We start from the raw sequence: 19,176 nt of genomic DNA on the forward strand, positions 1-19,176 counted from the left end.
TCGCACTAGTCAGAGCTACCCAGTGATACCCTGTCTCAAAAGGAAAACAAAGAAAAGAAAAAGTCACAGCCAGCTAGTCCACTTTGCATTTCTGCATTCCTACTCCAACAAATGTCGTAATCCACTTCTGAGGGGGTGTGAGCGAGCACACGGTACAGATTTCACATAGCACTTCTCGGGGCTTCCTCTACCGAAGGTAATGCCTGCAGCAGCATTCCATCCGAGCTACTGAGGTAAAGACACACGGGAGGGGACACGTCTGAGGCTCTGCTTGGACCTCCCTGAGGACGGGCTCTGTTCTCCCAACCACCAGGCCTTGGAGACAGACTTCAGATGTCAACAAATACTTTGACAGTCAATAAGCTTGAAGGTACTCCAGATAAGAAATCCAAATATTTCGGAGGAGGAGTGTGACGTCATCACCCTTCTCCCAGCTGGGTCCTCGTACAGAGAGGCCTCATCTCGCCCAAAGCCGCTTTATAGCCACGGCTGCCCATGTGAAACAGAGAGTTCTCCTGTTTGTGTCTTGTTTGTTTGTTTTGTAGGACCTGAAGTTATCTGAATTGCCTTCCGAAACCATTTTCCCCCCAGGCTACGCCAGAGCCTGGAGTTGTCAGAGGCGTGTGTGTGTGTGTGTGTGTGTGTGTGTGTGTGTGTGTGTGTGTGTGTGTGTGTGTGAAAGGAGGTCTAAACTGAAGTGCACCGATTCTTATCAACTGCTGCCAGAGCAGCGAGAGTCTGTGGACTCTGAAATTTTCCTGGGCACTGTTGTCTCGTTGAAATGTGTGTATTTCATTCAGCTCCTTCCTAGAACACCCTAGGCCAGATGGTTAACCATCCTGATGACTCACTAACAGGCCGGTTTTTTTTTTTTTTTTTTGTCAGAGTACTTCTGTAATTAGACTTTGTGACCAATATGTCCAGCCACGAGACTGTCATGAGTGCCTTGTGGCCACTGCTGGCTTCTTAGCTAACAAGGACCTACTGGATCTCAGGGCACCAGGCTTTTACCACGATGCTGTTACTACACTGGCTGGACCATCTGCTGGTATAGGTAGGATATGTTGTTTTCAGGTCTTACTTTTCTCCATTCTTGTCATGCAGGGCTTTTACTGTCCTCATTTGGGAACAGAGACACCAAAAGGACCAACGGTAAGTAGTTTCTTTGAGATGAGCCACCAAAGCCCTGGAAGGACCCTAGCTTGAATGGGAGCCCATTTCACAGACCCTGTGGTCTCTCGGTGTTGGGGCCTGAGTCTCAGGAACACAGGGAAAGAAGCTGGCTTAATCCTCACAGAGCCCCCACTCAATAAAACCCCAGGGAATCTGCACTTCACTCCCTCAGGGCCCTTGGAGGTCCATCATTGGATGGCTGGGAGCCTAGGGACAACAGTGACCCAGAAAATCCAAAGGCATCGTGTCAAACAACAGAGGGAATCACGTCAGCAAAGGATCCAAGCTGAATTGTGACTTCATGTGTCGGGCACCTGATGTTCCTTCAGTTGCAGCTACCATGGATCAGTCTGTTCTCTTCCTCAGTGCAGCTCCAAATATTAACTTTTCTTCTCACCGACATAGAAATTAGAAATATATTTATTGCTTAAAATGTAGCAAATAGCCAGTGTTTAAACTACATACACACAAACACACACACAATTTATGTGTAAAAATTATATTGCAAAATTAAGGTTCTTATTTACCAGTTTAAATGTATGTAGTTTTCTTTTGCATTTACAGGCCTGAAGATCAAACCCAGCAAGGAGGTAATTGGACCATGGTGGTGGGACCCATATGAGCAGATTCAATGTCACTATAAGCGACCTCAGAGGGGCTAGAGAGATGCTTGGAGGTTAAAAGCATGCACTATTCTAGAACACCCAAGTCCGGTTTCCAGCCACCCATATCAGATAGCTTACAATTATCTGTAACTAAATCTAGCTCCATGGGGTACCCCACCTCTAGCTGTACCTGCGTTCACACACACACCTACCCCCATGTATATAGCTAAAAATAGAGATCTTAAAAAAATCAAATAAATAAATAAATAAATAACCTCAGACAGGTAGGCCTTACCTCTGGGCCATAAAGTGAGGCCTGACCAGGTGCCAGGCAACATTCTCAGTGCCCCCCATATGTTTATTTATTTTGAAAAATAGAAAATAGAAAAATAGTGTCATAGCACATATGTGTTTTGTAGCTGTCCTTGATACCCATTATATGATGGATATACTTCATATCAATAAGCAGAGATGACAATAGTTTTTCAAAGCAGATAGGTTTTGTAAAAATATAAAACCAGGGGCTAGAGAGATGGCTCAGTGGTTAAGAGCACTGACTGCTCTTCCAGAGGTCCTGAGTTCAATTCCCAGCAACCACATGGTGGCTCACAGCCATCTGTAATGGGATCTGATGCCTTCTTCTGGTGTATCTGAAGAACGCAACAGTGTACTCATATACATAAAATAAATACTATTTTTTTTAACAAATTGAAATATAAAAGACTGCTAGCTGCAGGAGAAATATAAAATAATAATAAAAATATGAATGACTATCACAGGAAGTCCAGCTTTTAGACAGGCATTTCAGCAAATGCTATGCATGAACACCCATGTTTTTATATAAACAGTATCAAAGTTAAATATTGTTTTAAAATGAAAACATTTTTTCCATAGTGGTGTATACCTATCATCCCATCATTCAGGGGGGCTGAAGTCAGAGGGTCCTCAGCTTTCTACCAGACTGGGCTGCACAGCCAAACCAGAACAAACAAAAACTGGAGACCTTGGGGTGTCCCTTTATGTTACTGCAGCTCAAAATTAATCTTTCTAATGACAGTGACCTTTAAGAGATTATGACTTGTCTAGTTCTCAGAATTATAAACAGGGCAGCAGTGAGCATCCTTATACCAAGCTCCCTGTTCCCTCAGAGTAAGAAGTAACCTGCACTACTGGAACACATTAATTTACAGACTCCCCCATTGTCCCAATTTTGTTGAAACAAATCAAATGCAAACCAGAAGGAACTTGTACACGCAGCCAAGGTTCACAAGGGTTATTTCTGGGCATAAGGACCAGGTGTGATCTTGTTTGTTCTTTAGCTTTGCTCTTCTGTCCTTTTCTTGCAGGTCTTTACTGTCTTCTTTCATTTTGTTGACCGAAGTCTCGAATTTTCTACATTGCACCAGAAATGCTTTTAGAGGATGCTAATGTCACACCTGGTGATACACCTGCTGGTTTCCTCTTCATTACAGAAGTTTCCATCCCCTGCCCCAGGGTGCTTAGGACCTACAGCCCAGTGTCTGAATTTAGCCAAAGGGCAAAAGACACCCCCCCCAACCCCAGCCATTCCAGGAGAACGAAGACTTCCTGGAGAGTGAGCTTGAGGCAGGGTGTGGCGCCTCAAGGCATCCTCAGACAACACAAGGAAGGCAGTCCCTGTGACCACGTCACTGGGGCTACGTAGTTTTCAGCTCCTGCAGGGAAAGCATTGAGACATGCTCAGGGTTAGCAAGCATAGACGCCTGGTCTCCCATGGCTTCACGGACCAGGCCAATGGTAAGCTGGCTGCTGCTGGGTTGCAAGATGCGCCCGCCCCAAGAGAGTCCAAAAGGACACGGAGTAGGACCGGTGCAGTGTTTCCATAGAGGTCACAGTCAAGAGTGGGTGGCGGCTTTGAGCAGGCTGAGGGCTAAGACACTTCCTCTTTTCATATGTGTATCTCCTCCAGGCCGACACCCTCCCACCCCACCTTAGAGACTGAAAAAAGGAGAACCCAAATTAAAAAAAATAAAAGAACCTTTTCGAAAGGAGCTGTGTAGCACGGGTCTGAGCCGCGGCTGGGGAAGTCGTTGGGGGGAATCACGGGCATCCTCCAGTGGTCACAGGAGCCATGGTCCTGAAGCTTGTTTCCCTCGCCCATTGATACACTAAACCGCTAACTTTTTCTTGCAAGTGATATTCTTAAAGTGAAAACTGAAGGCTTGACCTCCTTTCCAGTTTGGGTAAATTCATATGCAGTTTATATGTATGTTTCAAGATGTATATATAAATTGCAGACTCGTATGTGTGTCTCTGCCTACTCATATCAGATTGTGACAGGTTTTAGGAACCAACAAAGGCACAGAAAACAACTCGCCTCCGAGGACATCAAAGAACAACGAGGCCACAGGACCGAAGTGCTCTCTGAAGACTTAGCGATCTGTAAGCTTGCCTGCCGGCTGATAAGCATCTCTTTTGCTCCTGTAAACAGTGGAGCATAACGTTTGTTCCGGGAAACAGTAACTGAAATCACACAAGTCATAAATAATAAAGGAGAGAGAGAGAGAGAAATCCTCTTTTAACTTAATGGACTAAATGGTATTTTGCTTTTCATTTTTGCTAATGGCCCTTCTACCTGGACACTCCCCAAGCTGAGCCCATTATGAAAGTATCTGGCCTTGATTTGAAAGCAGCACATGGTCCAAGATATTAGCTGTAAGTAATTTAGCTGTTTGGAACGAGAACTGCATTGTTCTGGGTTCTGTATGATGGGCCCCGAGTTCTAGGCCTCAGTGGGCAGGTTCTCTGTAGTGGAGGGAGAAGATGGTTAACTTCTCCTTTATACGAAGCCTTTGCTTTGAACATAACTAAAATACAGGTTAAAATAACCTTTACCAATGTAAATACAAAGTATCTAACAAGAAAGGAAAATAAATAAGTAATTAAAAAAATAAAAAATAATCTTTGTCAAATAATTGTTTTCCTGATTCCTGCCTCTCTGTTGGTATACGGTATCAGGGTCTTATTTTCTGCATCACAACCTCCTCCCCACTCTGTTGTAGCTACCTACCTCTTCTAGGCTGTTACCCTGCTTGGGTTGCCTATAACCCTAAATTACCCACCTGTTCCTACTTCCTGACCAAGGAAAGTTTCATTTCCCCAGGGCATTGGTAAGGGCTGGAGAAAATGAGGGTAGTCGATGTTGTGTTTTATAAAGAAAAAGAAAAAGAAGCCAGGGGTATGTTTGGTGGAGGCGCAGTATGGTGTTGGGGAAAGGGGTGCCTCTGCTGGCCCAAGCTGAGGTACCCCTTCCCCGCGGTACCAGCCACATGAAGGTCTAGTATAGAATAGAGTTTATTTAGGGCATGGGGAGGGGAGTTGAGAGTAAGGCAGAGACAGACAGAGAGAGTAGAGAAGTAGAGGTTGGCCATGAACACATGGAGAGAGAATGGGGGAGGGGAATGGGAAGAGAAGGGACAGAGAGGGAAGAGAGGAAGGAAGTAAGAAGAGCAAGAGAGAGTGAAGACAGGGCAAGCAGCCCCTTTTATAATAACTCAGGTACACCTGGTTGTTGCTAGGTAACTGTGGGGCGGAGCCTAGATGAAATGCTAACAGTAGGTATCAGCTAAGGGCTGGAGAAAAAGAAACATAGCAAGTATGAGCTAATATCAGGGTGTAAATGGTTGAGAACCTACCTCTTCACCTTTTTAGTGTATTCTCCTGTTAAAATAGGTTAGCCAGCTGGGTGTGCTGACTCATGCCTATAACCCCAGTACCAGGAAGGGTCAGGCAGGAGAACTACCTTAAGTTCAAGACCCACTTGGGCTGGCTTTCTAGTAAGTTCCAAGCCAGTCTGAGCTACAGAATCAGAGCTTAGTTCAAAGAATAACAAAAATAAATAGATAAATGCAAACAAAAAGCATAAACTGAACTGGTTGTGGAGCTTGAAAGCTGTGCCGCAGCACAGTGGAGCAGGAGTCCAGAGAGATGGCACAGAAGCTCAGTGTGCACAGGTCAAAGAAAAGACACAAATTCGGCTCCAGGTACCTAATCAGTTCCCAACCTCCGGAAGCTCCAGCTCCTCGGGATTGGACGCCCTCTTCTGGCCACCACAGGTACCAGCATTCACATGCATCTACCCACAGACATACACATATGCATGATTTAAAAAAAAAAAAAAAAAAAAAAAAAAAAAAAAAAACTAGTAATTTCAGACTCAGACTTTTAGGTCAGTGAGGTGACTCAGTGGATAAAAGTGTTTGCTGTGCACGTCCGAAGTCTTGGGTTTGATTCCTGGAACCCACCATGGAAGGAGAGAATCACCCCTTTTAGCTTCTACACATGTGCCATTCATTGTATAAGCACCTACCCATGTACAGCAATTACAATTTTTAAACAAGACTAAAAAAAAGAAAAAAGATTTAAATGTGGCAATTCCCACCTGTAATTCCAACACTTTGAAGGCTGATGCAAGAGGATTGCTATCAGTTCGAGTCCAGTGTGAGCAGCATAGTGAGTTCTAGGCCAACCTGGGCTACAAAGTGAGACCAGATCAATAGCAAGACACGGAAAAGGGGGAGAACATTAGTAGTTCCGTGGGTGAGGGCACTTGATCCAGGCAGGGCTGGGGACTGAGTTTGACCCAGAGCTCACATGACAGAAAGAGTTGTTTGAAGTTCTTTCTCTCTAACCTTCATTTGTCTGTTGTGGCATGTGTGTGAGAATGTGCAAGCTCAGCACACACACACACACACACACACACACACACACACACACACACACACACATACACACAAATATTTTAAAACTTAAAAACAGAAAGAAAAGTTAGACTTTGTCCATATTGGTAGAACTCTCAGGCTGTTAACTGCCTACTATTTTTTTTTAGAGCCCAATCAGTTGGGAAATCACCCTTTCCTGGGAAACCCAGGGTGGCCTCAGGGAAGCCCTTCCCACATTCATACTCTGGAACCTCTTCTCCTCTTCTCAGGGGATGAGCTGGCCCTCCGCCAGCTTGCCTCTGAGAACCAGGACTCAGTCCATAGCTCTGCACACTGAGTCCTTCACTAGCCTTTCCTACCTCCGTACGACATCTTAACAGACCGACCCACCTCTCCACATGCCTGCAGGAGCAGCAGAAATGTACTCCTCACAGTTCTGGTAGTTAAGGAACCTGAGATCAGCGTGCCTGTAGGAGTTCTCTAACAACTCCACTTTGGGGTTCTTAGGTGATATGCCGAGGTCTGAAGTCTCTCTCATCAATTCACGGGGGGAGGGGACAGTAGTCCCCTCCTGTGCTAGTCACATCTCTCACTGCTGTGACCAAATGAGTGGAAACCTAAGGAGAAACCTGCGTTAACTCACGGTTTCAGAGGACCCAGTCTATATTATGGTGGAAGTGGCGTGGCGGTTAAAGCCAGAGGCAGCTAGCTACATTGTCCACAGTCTGGAAGCAGAGAGCTGTGGTCCCCGGTGTCGCCTTCAGTCTTCCCCGACCACGTGATGTTGCCACACATTTAAGTTGGGTCTTTCTACCTCACTTAACCTAATCAAGAAACTCGGTCGGGCATGCAGGGAGGTGTGTTTCAAAAGGAGATTCTAAAGCCTATCTCTAACTGTCTGCCACAGTGCTGGGTTTGCAAGTAGGCACCGCCACACCTGGCCAGATGCACGTTTTTAATAGCTGTGTCCGCGGCTTGACACATCACCCGCTGGACTTTCCTTTCTTAGTCGGTTTGAGGGATTGTCGCGGCCTCACCGTTCTCAGGAAGCAGGGCTGCACCCTAGGGCATGGGGCTTAGGGAAGCCTTTGGTCCTTGGGGAACTAAGAGCTTAGAGCGCTTAATCGATAAAAAAAAAAAAAGAGTAACATGTTTAACAATGGGTGTGAGAACCCATACCACTCCAGAGGCTGAGGCTGGAGACTGTTGTGAATCTGTGGCCAGCCTAGGCTACATAGTAAGTTCCAGGTCACATGTGATACTGGACTGAGTAGGGAAGAATTCACTGGGATGATGTAAACTGCATCGTATACTATGCATCTTCTGGCTATAAGAGGCCATGAATAATTTCTGCTTATTGGCAGGACTATTCGTCTGCAATGCTATGGATTTGCTATTCTGAAATTACTCTCAGTGCATATTGTACGACAGAGCAATTAAATGCAGAAGTAAATTATGAATCCCGGGAAACAGACTTTTCATTAGTATGGAAGGGAGTGGTACACACAGAAAAATTGAAAGCGGGGACCCCCATGGTGTTAGACTGTAATCAGAGAGATGGGTAGGAATTTCCAGTATAGGTGTACTGGGACTACTTAGGAAAATTTGCTTATTTAGAAGTATGTTCTGGAATATTCAGAATAAAGAGGTATCATGTCTACAGCTGATTAAAAATGTCCCAGGAGTAAAAAAATAGTCAGGTTGTGGGGGAGCGATCTCATGGGAGGGAAAAGAGGATAAGAGGGAATCCTAGGGAAATATAACCGAAGTGCATCATATACGTATGAAAAATAAGTTGAAGGAGATAGAGACACTGATAAATGTTCACAACTGGGGACTCTAGGGGTTAAGATGATATAAAGTGCTTTTGTTGTTGTTGTTTGTTTGTTTGTTTTTTGGATACAGAGTTCTCTTTGTAGCCCTGGATGTCCTAGAATTCACTGTGTAGACCACGCTGCCTTCCTCTGCCTCCAGAGTGCTAGGATTAAAAGGCATGCGCCACCTCTGCCCAGCTGTATAAAGATTTTTTAAAAAATTATTATTCTTACCACTCTTCTTCGAGGCTGAATTTTTCATTTTTTTAAAACAAGATCTTTCTTTGTAGCCCAGTCTGGCCTGGTACTTGTTACATAGACCAGACTGACCTCCAATTTAAAGATCCTCCTGCTTTACAAGAGCTGGGATCGCAGATGTGTATCGCCAAACCCGGCCTTAAACTATTTAAAAATAAAAGGTTGGGTGGACCTGATCATTTATACTGTAATTCCAGTGCTCAGAAGTCAGACACAGGAGCCTATCTATGGTCATACTGAGAGTTCAAGGCCAGCCTGGCCCACATGAGACCCTCCCAAAGTAAACCACTTTTGTTAACTTGATAAGGGCAGTAAGGACAACCAATATGAGCCTTCTTATAATAGCTGGACAAGAACTGGAGCAGTGTACTCAAGGCAAGAGGAGAGCAGAAAGTTTAGGTGTTGGTTAGGAGGAAGGGTATAGAGATGTGGGTGGGGTGCGAGGTCCTTGAGGATGCTGATAAAATAGTGCTTGAGCGTATAGAGATGTGGAGTGTGAGGTCCTTAACTTCCAAAGATGAGAGGATGCTGATAAAATAGTGGCATCAATCCCTGGTTTGACCGTCCGGGTGCCTGAAGCGCCCAGAGATGGAAAAGGATTGAATAGGTATATGCTGGGGGCAGGGATCAGGAGATGGGCTCTGGGGCTTCCCCTTCCACGGCCGGCCGAAGGCTCCTGGGGGTCCGAGCTCTAAGCTCTTAGTTCCCCAAGGACCAAAGTCTTCCCTAGGCCCCACGCCCTAGGGCGCAGCTCTGTTTCCTGACAGCGTGAGGCCGCGACAATACCTCAAACCGACTAAGAAGGGAAAGTCCAACGGGTGATGTGTCAAGCCGCGGACACGGCTGACTTATTTGGACCCAGTGGTTAAATTACTCAGGCTCAGGCCACGGCAGGTGGTTCCGTGACCCTGCACCGCCCGCGAGGAGCGGGTCGCGGCGCCCCCGCGAGGGCCGGCGCGAAACAGCGACGACAGGGGACTGTCTGGCACTACATCGCCCCCTTGCTACAGTAGTCATCCTCACACAGCCCGAGTGCTGTGAAATGGACGGGAACCACGCCTTCGAGGCGGGGTTACAGCAAACGGGCGGGGCCTCTCTAGAGGAGTGGGGCGGGCTCAGTGTTTGGAGGAGGAGCCCTAGGAGGGAAGAGTACAGATGGGGGCGGGGCGATGATTAAGGGGCGGGGAGACGCATCCTGTGGGCGGTGTGGGCGGGGCATGCGTGACAGGGCGAGGTGCGTCCGCGCGACGCGCATGCGCGCTAGGACCACCGTGGGACCTTAAGGGCGGCCTAGAGGCCTGTCCTGGTGAGGGTGGAGGAGGAACCGTCGGGCTAGGGCCGGGGAGGAGGAGGAAGGTCTTGATCGTTGGGGAGGGGCGGATGTGGGAGGGATGGCTGCGGCGGAAGCAGAGGGGACTTCGGGGGCAGGATGTCTCCTGGGAACGACGCGGGCCTTTCCGGTGGCTCCCCGGGTAGAAGAGGCGAACTCTGAGTTCCGGGGAGGCCCCCATTGTTCACTCAAGCAGAGACTGGGTGGCGTCTGCTCTGGCCAAGCCCCAAGTGCAAGTTGCTATGGGCAACCAGCTAGCCGGTGTGGCGAGATCCCCTTTGCGTGGGATGTTCTGATGACAGAACCGAAGCATCCTAGGCCCTCAGTCCCTGCAGTGACTGTCCGATGACTCCCTGCACATTTCTTCAGCGTCAACATCCTCAGTGGACTAGGATGTGGAGACCTTCTGACCTTCCACTCTGTTTCTTTTACTAGGGTGAAGGCGCCCGCTCTCCACACCCCTTTGCCAGACATGCATGTCCTTAGAAAAACTTAAATGGAAAAACAGCAACAGGAGGTTTCTCCTTTATAAAGGTAGGTAGACAAAGGGGGCTACGATGACTTTTTTTTTCCTGTTTTGTTTTGTTTTAAATTTCATCCCGTAAAACTAAAATTTCAGCCCAGATGACCTAAACTCACAATGTAGACAATAGAATCCTTTTTGGTTTGTGCCACCCTCTTGAAGCTCCAGAATTCAGAGTTCACAGAGCACAGGAATAGCTTAAATTTCAAAATCAGTTGTTAAAAATAAACTGAGAAATACAGAGAAACCCTATTCCCTCAAAAAAAACAAAACAAAACAAAACAAAACAACAAAAAACAAAACAAAACAAAAAACTAAAAAACAGCCAACCAACCAAAAACTGAAAAGACCCTTAATGAGACAACCCAAACTGACTGGACAGAAATCTTCATCATTTTTTCTTTTCTAACTCAAAAAGCCTCATGGTGGAACATCGGCTTAATGTGAACATCTTGATGTGAAAGATGAATGCGCCACATAGGGACTTGATATGAATGGGAAAAGCCCAGTCACCATGAATCTGGAGTCTCATTGGTCATCTTAGATCTCCCCCAGTGGTTTGTGATGGACAAGGTAAGCTGAAGGGGCTGAGATGTATCTTGCCAACATGCAGTTAAGTAACAGGGCTGTGCACTTACATTACTTCTCTTCACTATTGATTATCCCCAAATAACACTAGAAGGGACGTGTTGCTCGTGTGGCCCAAGACTTATGATTATTGTCAAATGTCAGAGAACGTTGTGAGTGGTAGGCTTTAGGAATCTCCCATAGTTTTTTGTTGTTTTATGTTTTTTTCATTTTGTTCAGGCTGTTAGTTACTGTTTTTGAGACAATGCTGCTATATAATTCAGGCTGAGTATCAACTTTCAGTCTCTCCCGCCTGTCTCTCTAGTTTACAGGTGTCCCCACTATGCCTAACTTACAGGTTGCTATTAGGGTGGAAAGTAACCTTTTGGTTGGAGATGCAAGAATGGATGTAATGGTTTCCCTTTTAACTCTTTAGGTACTTTCCCCAATAAACTGATTGATTGGACATGGGGAAAAAGCACTCTTTAAGTGTGGCATTTGAAGACATTAGCAACAGGTCATTTATTCTTGAGAGAAGCTAGAGATGTATTTGAAGGATGGGGTAGTCCTTGGTATAGATGGCTGACATTTATATCTGTCTTCTTGTGTTTTCTTTTTCTTTTCTCTTTTCCCTCTTTCTTGGCAGATGCAGGTCCTGCGTCACTCTGAACACACACTGAAAACAGCTCTCCTCTCAAACAACCCGGTGCTCGTGTCTCAGTACAAGAAGTTAGACGCCGGGGAGCAACGGTTAATGAACGAAGCCTTCCAGCCGAGCACTAACCTGTTCGAGCCAATCACTGTGCACTCCCAGTCAGACTGGATCTCCTCCCACCCCGAGGCGCCCCAAGACTTCGAACAGTTTTTCTCCGACCGCTACAGAAAGGCACCCTGTCCAAAGAAACACATCATCTACATTCAGTCCATTGGTACGGGCTGGGAACGTGAGGGTTTCAGTTTGGCTTTCAGTAGTGCCCTCACTTGGGGGTACTCGGGGAAGTGGGCTGGTGACCTAATTCAAGTGATTTTTAATGACTTCTCTTTCTGGTGTTGTTGTGTTAGGAATTGAAGCCAGGGCTCTAAGTATGTTAGCTATTATATGTGATAATTAAAAGTATTATGAACGTGTGTATGGTGTGGGAGGGGACACACACGTGCTAAATTGAGCATCTGACAAAGGACAGCTTTTGTAGAGCCGGTTCTCTGCTCCCAGTGAGATTGTCCTTTCCCTGCTGAGCCATCTTGGCCCTGTGTACGAATGCTGTGGACAGTCCCTTCAATGTAGGAATTTTGTAGCCAAAGTGACTTAGCAGTGAAATTGTTACCTTTTGACTTCATGTCATGGATGACTGATTGTGTTTAGATTTTACAGGGAATTCTGTTTCTAATGCCAGACAGCTTATGGAATAGGGGTAGAATGTTTCTGTCATTTTAAAGACTGTCTTAATTTTCTCTCTTCCTCCACACCATTAGGCTCTCTAAGCAACACCAGAGTTATCAATGAAGAATATGTGAAATGGCTCAAGGGCTACTGTGAAGCATTTTTCTATGGTTTGAAGGTGAAGTTCTTAGAACCAGTTTCAGTCTCTGCAACCAAGTGTTCCTTTAGAGTAAATGAGCACACACAGAACCTGCAGATCCATACAGGCAAGTGAGGCAGCTGTGCAGCCGGAAAGCAGCCGGAAGGACACGTGTGTGGGGTGTATCTTACGCGTGCGTTTCTTTTGAAATAGGGCACATCCTGGCATTCTTGAAGAATAATAAACCTGAAGATGCCTTCTGCATCGTGGGGATAACGATGATTGATCTTTACCCTCGGGACTCGTGGAACTTCGTCTTTGGGCAGGCCTCCTTGTCAAGTGGTATTCCCTTTTGTTACTGTTTTTGATGTTGTTCAGCTTGAGGGGATTCGAGGATACCCAAAGAGCAGGAAAAAAAACATCTAACCAGTAATAGTTTCAATAATCAGAACTGGTATTTTCTGAGGTGCCTGCCACGCATGCTGTAGTGGGCAGTGTGCTTTGAGGGACGCTGGCTGCCGAAGGAACGAAGGAACGCTACTTGGAGTCATTTGGAGACAGTTTGCAGAACAGTTCCTGTCCTGGTGCTTGAGATGCCTGGTACCTTTTCAGACTCTCAGCTCCACAGCGGGGGAGTTTAAGTTATGTATTAGCAAGACAATTGAACAGTTTGAGGAGATTTGAGCTATGTTAACACGTGTAAAACTCTTGCTCGTTCTAAGGTGTGTGAGCATGCATGCACAGTCCGTGTGTCTTCGTGTCCTGGATGAAGCCAAAGGCTCTGCTACTGAGTTACATGCACCCCTAGTCCTTGCTGGTTGATTTTTCACTTCCAATATAGGACAGATGGAATAGCCATACGCCAATATATAAGTACATATTTTCTTTTTCAACCTATACATGGCTTTATTATTTTTTCCCTTAAGATTTGGGATGTAACTCGGTGGTAGAGTGCTTGCTTAGAAAACCATCTTTGGGCTCCTTGTGGTAACATGGTCCTATAATTGGAGCACTTGGGAGGTGGAGGCAAGAGTTCAAGGGTAGCCTCAGCTACCTAGTGACTTTAAGGTCTGTCTGGGCTACAAATACCTTGTCCCAAATGGCCCAACCAAACATAAAACAGCAACAGAAAGAAACCTAAACTTTTGCTGGCATTGGGGCACATGCCTGTGATTTCAGCACTGGGGAGGCAGAGAAGAAAGATCATAAGGTTGAGGCTAGCCTGAGCTATACAGCATTATTACCTGTCAAAAAGAATAAAAAAAGATGAGAATAAAGGAAAGAAAAGCAACCTAAACCTCCTCTGGGGACACAATAAACTGTAACTCGTTAGAAACGGCCTTGCAATATTAGAGGTCTGCAAGTGAGTCAGTTTCTTCTTTTTATTTTCTTTCTTTTTCTCCCCCATTTCTCTACTTTGTTCTCTTTCCTCTAATTTTGCTCTCCTCTGTCTAGCTTCACACACACACACACACACATACACATATGCATGCACACACACACCACACGATCTAAGGCAGACTGGAAGGGAAAGGACCAGTAGTAACCTGAGGGGAGTGGGTGTAAACATCCTGTGAGTACAAGGGCTGGAGAGAGCTGATGGGTTTTTTGGATGTATGCCAGACTGAGGCTTTGGGGCAGGGGCTTCCCCTGACAGATATTTGTGTTAGAGGTGGGCCAGGGCTGGCTCTTCTTTCATTACTTTATCCACAGTGCCCCATCTCCCGGTCCTTTAGCACCCTGGGTTCTCCCAGCATGCTCTTTTTGAAGTCTTGGGTTATTATCCTGCTGTGTGTTTTTATTGGATGTCCCCTTTTAGTAATACGATAGAAATGAAAACATTAAAAATAAATGCAAAACCAGTTGCAAAACCACTGACCTAAATACCTCTAGTTAATTTTTATGTGCATTTTGAGGGGAGTGGGTCAGGAAACATTACCCAAACTGTTTCTATTTTAATTAATTTTTTGCCTTGGGGTTAAGTTTTAAGAATATTACATGACATAAAACAAGACGGGTCAGGGCAGCAATTGATCTGACATGAAATGAGTGTATTTTACCACAAGTAGCCTGGTTTCCTTTAAGAGAAGAGACTGTTTTTAAATAGAGAAACATTTAAAATGTTCTGTCTAACAGGTCAGAACAAAGCAGGTCCCTTGTGATCCATGAGTAGATTTGCTTTTTATTTTAGGATACTCTTTCCCTAAATTTCAAACATCAAGCTGCAGTTCCTGAAGGTGATAAGGTTAAATTGCACAAAATTACTGAATTTACTTACTTACAAATAAAAGTTTCATGAGCTTAGTGGAAGACTTGCTTGGTGTGCACAGGGCCCTGGCCTTACTCCCTAGCACACAAAAACAAACAAACATTCATAAGATGGAAACAGTCTTTGTGTGCTTGAGTCTCTGGGCTTCAGCCCTGGTAACTGACACACATAGTCTTTAACAGTAACAATTGACAGACCTCAGTAGACTTCTGTGGTCTCACACAGGAAATCAGCCGCTAGGGTGTTTTCCCCTGGCCACCTGTCACTTACCTCCTGTGCTATTGAAAAGGAAATAGAGGAGGAGAGGCTCTTCTCTCTACAGACTGGCAGGAAGGACAGCTGGTGCTACTGTAGGGAAAGCCAGAAACTCACTGATGGTGAGGCAGAGCCTGCCTTTGTGCTCCTAATGGCAAAACGGTGACTGTTTTCTCTTGGCTCTTTTGGAGTACTTGACTTGGACTGAGTGAAGGTTCTTTTTTTGAGGAGAAACTCTTTGAAACCTCCAGTTTCTCTAGTATTCAACCATCCTTTGATGTTTCTGTTTTTTTAATATGTTTTTATTAGCATGTCTCAATTTTATTTAATAGTGGGATTCATTATTACTTATTTATACATGTATATAATGTACTTGGATCATATTCACCTCCCCATCCCCATTCCTCCCCGCTGCCCCTCCCACTCCTTTTGATTCCCTTCCTCTTCTCAAATAGTCCCTTTCTACTCCCCCGCCCTGTGTGTGTGTGTGTGTGTGAGTGTGTATTTGTGTGAGAGAGTGTGTATGTGTGTGTGAGAGTGTGTGTGTGTGAGAGAGAGTTGTGAGAGAGTGTGTGAGTGTGTAAATCAGTGAATGTAAGTATGTTTATATATAGGAGTGTGAACAAGGGGTTATTAAAGGAGCCCAAGCACCTTAGCTGTGGCCACCCCAGTGAGGAAAATGTCTCCGTCAGCCTGTCCTCAGGGAGGGACTGGACCTGCCGAGCCCCTCTCCCTGCAGTGCACTTTCTAGGGCAGGGAAAATGAGTTGGCAGGTAAAGATCTTGATAGGGACGTCTGGGACAAACGTTCTTCATGTCAGCAAATCTTTGAAGTATTTTCAGTGGCGTGGAAACAATCCAGATGTGCACTGCCTGGCCAGATGTCTGAGTACTTTCTTGGTCTTCCCTTTGTGTCTTACCTACCTTTGCCTGGACTCTCTTTGTAGGTGTGGGAATATTCAGCTTTGCCAGGTATGGCAAGGATTTCTACACGTCGAAATATGAGGGCAGTGTGAAGACTCCCCAGCGAACATCTTCCAGTGACTATTCCATTTTTGATAACTATTACATTCCCGAAATCACTAGTGTTTTGCTGTTGCGATCCTGTAAGGTCAGTTGCTTAGAAAAATCTTTCTTTTTAAAAGTTTTTTAGATGGAAGTTTTACTTTCCCCAGGATTATTTGTAGGCTTGAGAGGTGCCCTTCCTAGACATGCATATCAAGAGTATGTTCATGGGGGTGGGTTGGGGGGGGTAAACACGTGTGCTCTCTGGCATGCACATCAGGCCCCTTCCCTGAGAGCTACTGAATCTGTCTCTGGGGTGAAGGGGCCCAAAATTTGAACTGTTAGGACCCTACTGGCTTAAAGCAAACTTACTATCCTGTCTCAGCCTCCTGAGCACAGGGACGACAGGCATGCGTCACCACATTTTGACGGTCAAATATACGTCACTATACTGTCATCGAGTGGGCAGCACCCACTTGTGTGGGCTCCCACACATGGATCTGCCAGCCAAAGGGGAAACCCTGGTCCGGGGAAATTGAGGAAGTGATCATTACTAAGTGTAGATAGTCTGGGCAGAAGTTTTGGTGATGGTGGTGATAGTGTTAATCCCTGTAAATCTGTTTCTTGCGTCAGGGGGAGGGGGCCTGTTGAGTAATTGCCGATGATAGCATCACAGAGCGGCGACATGAATGTCTTGCAGACTTTAACCCATGAGATCGGACACATACTGGGGCTGCGCCACTGCCAGTGGCTTGCGTGCTTAATGCAAGGCTCCAATCACCTGGAGGAGTCTGACCGGCGCCCTCTGAATGTCTGCCCTATCTGCTTACGCAAGCTGCAGAGCGCCATAGGCTTCAATATTTTGGAGAGATACAAAGTAAGAGGGAAGGGTGCAAAGATGAGGGGGGCGGCCGGCTAAGTCACAAAGGGCGTTTCCTATTAGGTCCTTTAGAGCTATGATTTATCAGAGGAAATTAGGTAAAGATCAGCAGGAAACTGTGGTATAAAAAAGTATAAAGAAGGCAGGCAGGATGGCTCAGTGGGTGGGTCATTTGCTGACTTGCCACGAAAGCATGAGAACCAGAGTGTGGGTCCCTAGAAGCCACATAATTGCCCTCCCGTAGTCCTGTTGCATGGGATGTGGAAACAGACTCCCAGAAGCACACTGGCTAGCCAGACTTGCAGACTAGTAAGCTTTGGGTTCATGGAGAGAAACTCTGCTTCAGTGTATAAAGAAAAAAAACACCTATTCATGTTCACACCGAACGCACTATGTAAAAGAACATACCCCTTTAAAACCCTCCATTAGGGTGGAAGAGACATCTCCCTCAGTAAAGGTGCCTTGTCCCCAAGCCCCACAGTCCCCACAGTATGAAGACAGGAGTCACATCCCTGAGCCCTTAGTGGGAGGAAAATTGTCTTCTGCAAATTCTCGTCTGACCTCTACACTCGTGTCATAGTGTGCCTCCCTCCCTCTCAGCCATGTAAATAAATCCAAAACAGTCAGAAAGCCCTCTCATGATGGCCAGAGCTGTAATCCCTACACTGAGGGACCCAGCTCTCTGACCACTGTTTGCGTTGTGTTCTCTATAGTCTGGGTCCAAGCTGGGTGTCTTGAACTCACACAAACTGCAGATGTTATGGCAGTTGTGGAGACTGAGATTGTTTTACTATTTCCTGCTTATCTTTGCTTTGTTTTGCTTTTTGTCTTTTGAGCCAAGATTTCTCCAAGCAGCCCTGGTGCTGGTTAAAGTGCAGTGTGTGTGTTTTTCAAGGCACTGGTGCTGGTTAAAGTGCAGTGTGTGTGTTTTTCAAGGCCCTGGTGAAGTGGATCGACGAGGAGTCTTGTGACGAGTCAGGAGCAGCTCCGGAAAGTGGTTCTGAAGGTTCTGAACATGCGCATTTGCCGAAACCCGTGGAAGCCTTTAAGGACTGGAGAGAATGGATCATCAGATGCATTGCTGTTCTTGAAAAATAAGGACTTTTAGGCAGGAGTAGCTGAAATAAATATTGGCGCACTAGGTGTTTGTGGGTAGAGTTCTTCATGAATAAACCATCTGCTGAGTCTGTGCTGAGGCCGGGGGACAGACTACAACTTGTCTGAAGCCCCTGGAACAAGGTTCACTAAGAACAACAGAAACCTCTCTGCCTTTCTCTCCGGTCTTGCTAGCTGGTCTGTGGCAAGAGCCTCATCATTTCCACCTTCAGATAGGATCAGGTGAAGGCAGATGGTAAGCAAATAAATACTTTAAAAATCACCGTGTGACCCTAGGAATGAATCGGCACTTTTCCAGACTGCTTTTCCTTTGAGAAGAGATGCTGCCCCTTGTGAGGCACAGCCAAGTCACCAGGGCCTTGACCTTGGACAGGCTGGCATCCTTCTGACCCATGGGTGCCCTTGGTTCTCTCCTGGCCGTTTCTGAGTGGGTCCCTGCAGGAAGAGGTGGCTTATATCAGTTCTCAGCAGTGAGAACAGCAGTGTCCACTCCCCCAGCAGCTGGGGGAGGGAGGGGGGAGGGGAGGGAGGGGGCGGGGCGGGGCTGTAACTAATGGCTGTGTCAGGCCTTTACAGATGACTATTGGTGCTTATGTCTGTGTGGGTTGCACCCATTCTATAGGGCTAGGTGGAACCCAAGTTTGTTCTTACAGTGTTTCGCCTACTTCATTGCACTGTGACATGTTTGAATAAGGGAGCGAATGGATTACTTACCTGTCAGGATGCCAAGAACACCTGTGTGGTCTGTCAGCCTGGGCATCAGTGAGTTGTGGTGAGCAGGTCGACAACCTCAGGCTCAACCAATCTGTGAGACGGATGCATCTTAGAAAACAGAGTTATTTGCCAGTGGTCTGGTACCATGTCCTGCTGTGTTTGTTATTTGTTAGGTCGTCCTGTGTCATTGGAGACAGGGCCATTTTAAGTAGCCCTGGCTGGCCTTGAAGGCATAGAGATAGATCCCCTGCCTCTGCCTGTAAAGAGCTGGGACTGAAGGTGTGTGCCAGGGCCTTGTGCAAGCTTAGCACTCTACAGTTGGGCAACATCTCTGGTCCCCGGCTTCCCACGTTCCTATTTTATCCTTAAGGTAAGACTTTCTCTTCTAGTTATTTATTTATTTATTTATCTATCTATTTATCTATTTATTTATTTATTTTAATGCTGG

General features: G+C 46.0%; 1 protein-coding gene across 1 annotated transcript; it reads left to right on the forward strand.

Moving 5' to 3' along the window:
• Positions 1-9,784: 9,784 nt before the first annotated feature.
• Positions 9,785-18,504, forward strand: AMZ2 (archaelysin family metallopeptidase 2). Its single transcript, XM_080922778.1, has 9 exons — positions 9,785-9,856; positions 10,316-10,414; positions 10,822-10,976; positions 11,617-11,899; positions 12,444-12,617; positions 12,704-12,832; positions 15,961-16,124; positions 16,719-16,895; positions 17,835-18,504. The coding sequence occupies exons 3-9, from the start codon at positions 10,968-10,970 to the stop codon at positions 17,994-17,996; spliced, it is 1,098 nt and encodes a 365-aa protein (XP_080778904.1). The 5' UTR covers positions 9,785-9,856; positions 10,316-10,414; positions 10,822-10,967; the 3' UTR covers positions 17,997-18,504.
• Positions 18,505-19,176: the final 672 nt, after the last annotated feature.

This window comes from Micromys minutus (genome assembly GCF_963924665.1).
Source record: "Micromys minutus genome assembly, chromosome: 10".
Taxonomy (NCBI): Eukaryota; Metazoa; Chordata; class Mammalia; order Rodentia; family Muridae; genus Micromys; species Micromys minutus.

Excerpts from the sequence above, each read along its gene's own strand:
- AMZ2 (XM_080922778.1), top strand. Across the intron at positions 16,125-16,718 it reads TGCTGTTGCGATCCTGTAAG|ACTTTAACCCATGAGATCGG; the intron begins GTCAGTTGCTTA and ends AATGTCTTGCAG. Across the intron at positions 16,896-17,834 it reads ATATTTTGGAGAGATACAAA|GCCCTGGTGAAGTGGATCGA; the intron begins GTAAGAGGGAAG and ends GTGTTTTTCAAG.